The 7,515-nt window shown below is 50.5% G+C and overlaps 1 protein-coding gene across 1 annotated transcript in view; it reads left to right on the top strand.

Moving 5' to 3' along the window:
* The window catches only part of LOC117969247 (microtubule-actin cross-linking factor 1-like), a gene marked incomplete at its 3' end in the record, with an annotated part of 56,909 nt that extends 49,854 nt beyond the window's left edge, over positions 1 to 7,055 (top strand). Inside the window, exons 7-12 of the mRNA XM_059019153.1 lie at positions 4,299 to 4,465; positions 5,133 to 5,245; positions 5,332 to 5,438; positions 5,839 to 5,958; positions 6,169 to 6,264; positions 6,927 to 7,055. Coding sequence (XP_058875136.1) covers positions 4,299 to 4,465; positions 5,133 to 5,245; positions 5,332 to 5,438; positions 5,839 to 5,958; positions 6,169 to 6,264; positions 6,927 to 7,055 — 732 coding nt within the window. The remainder of the gene's footprint in view (positions 1 to 4,298; positions 4,466 to 5,132; positions 5,246 to 5,331; positions 5,439 to 5,838; positions 5,959 to 6,168; positions 6,265 to 6,926) is intronic.
* Positions 7,056 to 7,515: the final 460 nt, after the last annotated feature.

Here is a 7,515-nt window from a genome sequence, read left to right on the forward strand (position 1 = left end):
GTTAGTGGTGGTAATGTGTAGAGGTGTGTTGACACTGAGTCTCCAGTAGTTCTGTGTGTGAGTGTGATGTTAGTGGTGGTAATGTGTAGAGGTGTGTTGACACTGAGTCTCCAGTAGTTCTGTGTGTGAGTGTGATGTTAGTGGTGGTAATGTGTAGAGGTGTGTTGTCACTGAGTCTCCAGTAGTTCTGTGTGTGAGTGTGATGTTAGTGGTGGTAATGTGTAGAGGTGTGTTGACACTGAGTCTCCAGTAGTTCTGTGTGTGAGTGTGATGTTAGTGGTGGTAATGTGTAGAGGTGTGTTGACACTGAGTCTCCAGTAGTTCTGTGTGTGAGTGTGATGTTAGTGGTGGTAATGTGTAGAGGTGTGTTGACACTGAGTCTCCAGTAGTTCTGTGTGTGAGTGTGTTGTTAGTGGTGGTAATGTGTAGAGGTGTGTTGTCACTGAGTCTCCAGTAGTTCTGTGTGTGAGTGTGTTGTTAGTGGTGGTAATGTGTAGAGGTGTGTTGACACTGAGTCTCCAGTAGTTCTGTGTGTGAGTGTGATGTTAGTGGTGGTAATGTGTAGAGGTGTGTTGACACTGAGTCTCCAGTAGTTCTGTGTGTGAGTGTGATGTTAGTGGTGGTAATGTGTAGAGGTGTGTTGTCACTGAGTCTCCAGTAGTTCTGTGTGTGAGTGTGATGTTAGTGGTGGTAATGTGTAGAGGTGTGTTGTCACTGAGTCTCCAGTAGTTCTGTGTGTGAGTGTGTTGTTAGTGGTGGTAATGTGTAGAGGTGTGTTGTCACTGAGTCTCCAGTAGTTCTGTGTGTGAGTGTGTTGTTAGTGGTGGTAATGTGTAGAGGTGTGTTGACACTGAGTCTCCAGTAGTTCTGTGTGTGAGTGTGATGTTAGTGGTGGTAATGTGTAGAGGTGTGTTGTCACTGAGTCTCCAGTAGTTCTGTGTGTGAGTGTGTTGTTAGTGGTGGTAATGTGTAGAGGTGTGTTGACACTGAGTCTCCAGTAGTTCTGTGTGTGAGTGTGATGTTAGTGGTGGTAATGTGTAGAGGTGTGTTGACACGGAGTCTCCAGTAGTTCTGTGTGTGAGTGTGATGTTAGTGGTGGTAATGTGTAGAGGTGTGTTGACACTGAGTCTCCAGTAGTTCTGTGTGTGAGTGTGATGTTAGTGGTGGTAATGTGTAGAGGTGTGTTGACACGGAGTCTCCAGTAGTTCTGTGTGTGAGTGTGATGTTAGTGGTGGTAATGTGTAGAGGTGTGTTGTCACTGAGTCTCCAGTAGTTCTGTGTGTGAGTGTGATGTTAGTGGTGGTAATGTGTAGAGGTGTGTTGACACTGAGTCTCCAGTAGTTCTGTGTGTGAGTGTGATGTTAGTGGTGGTATTAGTCTCTGCACCCCCCTGGTTCTGTCAAGAGGGGAGTGGATAATTGCATCGTGGGATCCCAGATGTATAATCATTCCGTTTAATAACACTTTGACATGCCTGAGCTTGTTACTGTACTTTTGCACTGTGGCTAATGTCTGTCCGTCTGTCTGTCTGCGAGTGTGTGCTTGTGTGTGTGTGTGTGTGTGTGTGCGTGTGTGCTTGCTTGTGTGTGTGTGTGCGTGCTTGTGTGTGTGTGTGTGCGTGTGTGTGCGTGCGTGCGTGTGTGTCTGCGCTCTGTGTGTGTCTGAGTGTCTGTTTAGTTGCTGATTGCTGATAATGTACTGCAAGAGGCTGGCTACTCCTTCACTTGCTTGTTGTTCTCTTCCATTTCCACCCCACTCTACCAAGACATTTTCTCTTCTAAACTAATTTCCACAATAGTTCACCCTCCCCTCCATGTTCACCCTCCCCTCTCTCTTTCTCCTTCTTTTCAGTCTCTCTCTCTCTCTCTCTCTCTCTCTCTCTCTCCATGTTCGCTCTCGCTCTCTCTCTGTGTCTCTCAAATTCAAATTCAAAAATGCTTTATTGGCATGACGAGAGCGCTCAGGTATTGCCAAAGCTTTTATAATACAAAACCGAAATAATAAAACGGAAATACAATTACAGAACATAACAAACACAAAAAACCATTGTTCCCTTCCCTTTGAACGATATAACTCCCTCCCTCCCTCCTCATCAACAGTAACCCCTGGTCGTGTATGCAGGGTGTCACACACTGTCCCTCAGGTTGTGGCAGGCAGACACATACTGTGCTGCTAGATTTGCAGTTCGCTCCTCCTCTCCTAGAAGGATGGGGATTTTACTAGAATTGGAGAGGAGGTTAAACTCTGCCAATTGTTTTTTGAATTGGGGGATATATCTCTCCCGTATCTCTGTGTATTTTGAGCAGGACAACAGGAAGTGCATTTCTGTCTCTACCTCTCCCAGATCACAGTGACCGCACAGCCTTTTTTCTTTGGCAATCCAGGTTTTTTTGTGCCGGCCAGTTTCGATGGCCAGGCTGTGGTCACTGAGTCTGTACTTGGTCAGGATCTGTCTATGTTTTGTGTTTTTGACCCTGACCAGATATTCTCTCTCTCTCTCTCTTGCTCTCTCTCTCTCTCTCCATGTTCGCTCTCGCTCTCTCTGTGTCTCTCTGTCTCTCTCTCTCTCTCTCTCTCTCTCTCTCTCTTCTTCCTCTGCCTCTCTTTGCTGCAGTGTTGCTGGGTGTTTTTCTTCCCTGTTAGTAGCGTTCAGAACCCCAGACAGCGAGTGATGTGTCTGGAATACTGATGAAGCATCGAGCAGTGCCAGAGAGATCAGCAACTAGTACCAGCCTGAGAAAAGCACACAACACAGGGTCTAGGGGTTAGAGCTGAGGGACTGGGAGGGAGGTGGGGTTAGAGCTGAGGGACTGGGAGGGAGGTCTAGGGGTTAGAGGAGAGGGACTGGGAGGGAGGTCTAGGGGTTAGAGGAGAGGGACTGGGAGGGAGGTGGGGTTAGAGCTGAGGGACTGGGAGGGAGGTGGGGTTAGAGGAGAGGGACTGGGAGGCAGGTGGGGTTAGAGCTGAGGGACTGGGAGGGAGGTCTAGGGGTTAGAGGAGAGGGACTGGGAGGGAGGTCTGTCTGAGGAAGCCTGGACTGACTTCAGTTTCTTCTGTAGAAACCCCTCCTATAACACGAACGCAGTGAATGAATACGTTCATTAAACAAGGTGACCCTTGCATGCAGTCTGGTGTGTTATTGCAGCGTGTTGCTGCAGGGTTAGTGTATGCATTGCGTTCCCTGTCTGGAATCTGGAGGGAATAGTTGTGCAGCACTTTGAGGTTTGACGTTTAGCAGACAGAGTGCTAGACAGAGGGGTCTGTGTGCTGCACTGCACTGCGGAGTCAGACTGGAACTGATCGAGTGCTGGTGTAACAAACCCCCAGCAGGTCCCTGAGATTCAGGTACAGCATCACCAACGCCTCGGCTGGCAATGCTTTACCACAGGCACAGCGTGCAGCGTTTAGCAGAGCGGCAGGGAACAGTGACTCGATTATTCAGGTGGCGCTCTGCACAGAAATCGGGTGAGGGTCGAAGGGGTTGCGGGTTGGGCTGGATGATAAATATTTCATGCCTGAAAGGGTTAAAGGTTTGACGCTGTGCATTTAAGAAGCTTTGTGCTGACGTCGGGCCGCCTTGCTGTCTCAGTGTCTCTGTCTCCTTATTGCCCAGCTGAGCTGTCCAGGAGCTGGAGGGAATTCACTAATTAGTGTTTAGCTGTTTTGAGTCCAAGAACAAACTGCGGAGGGAGGGAGGGAGGGATGGATGGATGGATGGGAGGGAGGGAGGGAGGGAGGGAGTACATTGCTGGCACTCTGACAGAGATCTATGAAACACCTGCAGTTGGAACTCCTTCACATCACTGCTGGGTGTCTGATGCAGCTGAAGGAGGGGGTGGGGTGAGCAGGGGGGGGCTGTGTTGTCCAGTGGTTAAAGAAAAGGGCTTGTAACCAGGAGGTCCCTGGTTCAAATCCCACCTCAGCCACTGACTCATTGTGTGACCCTGAGCAAGTCACTTAACCTCCTTGTGCTCCGTCTTTTGGGTGAGACGTAGTTGTAAGTGACTCTGCAGCTGATGCATAGTTCACACACCCGAGTCTCTGTAAGTCGCCTTGGATAAAGGTGTCTGCTAAATAAACAATAATAATACTAGTTAGTCCCCATTGCCTTCACAGTAGGGATCCAGGCAAACTCATTTTTAGAAGGGGACTGAGTTCACTGATAAGTTTCCATTCTGGGCTCCACCCTGCGGTGTGAATGATCTCTTCATGGTGCTGCTGTGTGTGTGTGTGCGTGCGTGCGGGGCGCTCCTGTCGCTGTGGTACTAACCCCGGCCCCTGGCCTCCTCTGTGTGCAGATCTCGGAGATCTACGTGAGCGGGGAGTCGGGTGACATGACAGCCAAGGAGCGGCTGCTGCTCTGGACTCAGAAGCTGACGGAGGGATACCCCGGGATCCGCTGCACCAACTTCACCTCCAGCTGGAGCGACGGGCGCATGTTCAACGCAATCCTGCACCGATACAGGTGAGACCCTGACCCTGACCCTGACACAGACAGGACCCTGACCCTGACCCTGACCCTGACACAGACAGGACCCTGACCCTGACCCTGACCCTGACACAGGCAGGACCCTGACCCTGTGCAGAGCTGGGCTTGCTCTCCACAGCAGCCCTGCATTGGCTTCAGTGTTGAGAGAGGGTTTGATGAGGCTCTGCGGGCGGCAGGTTGTCTTCTCTTATCTGATAGCATTGCAGTGAGCAGAGCAGCTCTGTCTGTGACCTGCAATTAAATGCAAAGTCATCTTCAAGTTTCTGCACTCAAGGGTGAAATCTGTAGCGGCTGCTGTTTTATTTTGAGAGCGAGCGAGAGCGATTTTCAATTTTGTATGATTATTCTGGAACAGTATATATGTGTTGAAGATGATGTATATACTATCTTATTGATCATATGTGGTCTTTTGCAGCAGATTGACTGTATGAGGTGCTGCAATACAGTAATCGGAATATATATATATATATATATATATATATCTATATATATATATCTATCTCAGTGCAGAAATAATTGAGCTAAAATAACTGACAATTGCAAATGGAATCCTATATAGATTTTTCATTCTGTCTGTGTGTCTGTGTCTCTCTGTGTGTGTGCGTGTGTGCGCGTGTGTGCGTGTGTGCGTCTGTCTCTGCAGGCCGGACCTCATTGACATGGCGCGTGTTGTGCAGCAGAGTAACCGTGACAACCTGGAGCAGGCCTTCGAGATCGCCGAGTCTCTGGGGGTGACCAGGCTGCTGGATGCAGAAGGTGAGCACCCCTGTCTGCTGCTCCTTCAGGGGGAGGGGAGGGGTCTCACACTGTCTCACACGGTCTGTCTCTCTCCTCTCTTCCAGACGTGGATGTCCCGTCCCCGGATGAGAAGTCTGTCATCACCTACGTCTCGTCCATTTACGATGCGTTCCCCAAGATCCCCGAGGGGGGCGAGGGGGTCGGAGCCCACGTGAGTGCCTGTCTGCCTGTAGATGAGAGAGAGAGGGGGGGAGAGAGAGAGAGAGAGAGAGAGGGGGGGAGAGAGAGAGAGAGAGAGAGAGGGGTAGAGAGAGAGAGAGGGGTAGAGAGAGAGAGAGAGAGAGGGGTAGAGAGAGAGAGAGGGGTAGAGAGAGAGGGGTAGAGAGAGAGAGAGAGAGAGGGGTAGAGAGAGAGAGAGGGGTAGAGAGAGAGGGGTAGAGAGAGAGAGGGGTAGAGGGAGAGAGAGAGGGGTAGAGAGAGAGGTAGATAATTGTGTTTTCTAGGAAACGTCTAAGCACTCAGGGAGCTTTATTTAAGTTTCACTCGTGCGTGCCGGAGTCCCTGCATCTCGCTCATCCTTCCCCTCTTTCTCTTTCTCTCTCTTCTCTCAGGAGGTGGAACAGCGCTGGTCAGAGTATCAGAACCGGGTCACAGTCCTGGTCCAGTGGATCCGGCAGCACACAACTCGCATGTCAGACAAGAGCTTCCCTCAGAACCCGGTCGAACTCAAGGTGAGGTCCGGCCCGAACCGACAAACGAACGAACCAAAGAATGAAAATGGTGTGTGAGTGTGTGGGTGTGTGAGTGTGTGGGTGGGTGTGTGGGTGTGTGCGTGTGCGGGTGTGTGCGTGTGTGCGTGTGTGTGCGTGCGTGCGTGCGTGTGTGTGTGTGTGTGAGTGCGTCCCTGTTTCCACACTAACCCTTGCCCTCTCTCTCCCCAGGCTCTTTATAATGAGTATGTGCACTTTAAAGAATGCGAGATCCCTTTGAAGGAGGCAGAGAAGGAGAAGATAGAACATTTATATAAATTACTGGAGGTGAGACCCCGTTTCCTGTATTTGTGCAGGGGGGGGGGGGGGGCATGTGTGACTTTAAATTCATTTTAATTCTCGTTTGCAGGGATGGAAATAAGACTTGTTTTGATCCATTCCTAGTTTTACTACGAGTTTAATAAACACACACCTGAGCTTGTTATACACTGGGGGCTGATCAGGCTCCTATTGAAACCTGGGCTGGGTGAAGCTGCTGTGCAGTAAGAGTCTTCTCTCCATCCCTGAATTGTACAGTTTTCAGTACTTGGATTTCGTCCACGGCCGCGAGTAAACTCTGCAGCCTTAAAAAAATACTAAAAGAAAGTAAATGAATTGAGTGACAAACATTGCACTAGGAGTCTTGTTCAGTGTTTTCAATGGGTCTGTCTGAATAATCTTTGGTGCCACGTCTGTATAAATAACTATCAAACACTCGAGAGGGCTGAATACAGACATGCTAAAAGAAACAAACTTGAACTGACTGATGTTTTGAACTCGAGGTCTCACCCATCTCCCCCCCCCCCCTCACCCCCTCACCCCCTTCTCCCCTCTCCCCCCTCTCCCCCCTCTCCCCCTCCCCTCTCTCCCCCCCCCTCTCCCCCTCCCCCTCTCTCTCACCCCCCCTCTCCCCTCTCCCCCTCTCTCACCCCCCTCTCCCCTCTCCGCAGGTGTGGATGGAGTTTGGGCGTGTGAAGCTTCCCCAGGGCCTGCACCCCAATGACGTGGAGGATGAGTGGGGCAAACTCATCCTGGAGATGCTGGAGAGAGAGAAGGCTCTGAGGCCGGCCAGTCGAGAGGTGAGGGGCGCAGGGTAATGGGTACGGGGCGCGCGGGGCGCGGGGCGTTAGGGGCGAGAGGCAAGCGACAGCCCCTCTCTCTGCACAAACCCATTATTACATTCATGATTATGTGATTTCTAAATTATTTGACTCTTTGATTTTTCAAACTGTGTGACTGTGTGGCTGTCTGACCCTCAGTGACTGTTGTACAGCAGGATGGAAACATGAACTGCGAGCCTTTGGGTCTGATAATATTGAAGACTCATCAGTGTAACAACAAACCTTTTTTTGTAAGACTTCTAGTAACAGATCTCTCCTCTCCTCTCCCTCTCCCTCTCCTTCTCCTCCTCTCTCCCCCTCTCCTTCTCTCTCCCCCCCTCTCCCTCTCTCTCTCCCCCCCCTCCCCTCTCTCCCTCTCTCCTCTCTCTCCTCTCTCTCTCTCTCTCTGCAGGTTAGAGTGTTACTCCCAGATTGCCCA

This window comes from Acipenser ruthenus, unplaced genomic scaffold, assembly GCF_902713425.1.
Source record: "Acipenser ruthenus unplaced genomic scaffold, fAciRut3.2 maternal haplotype, whole genome shotgun sequence".
Taxonomy (NCBI): domain Eukaryota; kingdom Metazoa; phylum Chordata; class Actinopteri; order Acipenseriformes; family Acipenseridae; genus Acipenser; species Acipenser ruthenus.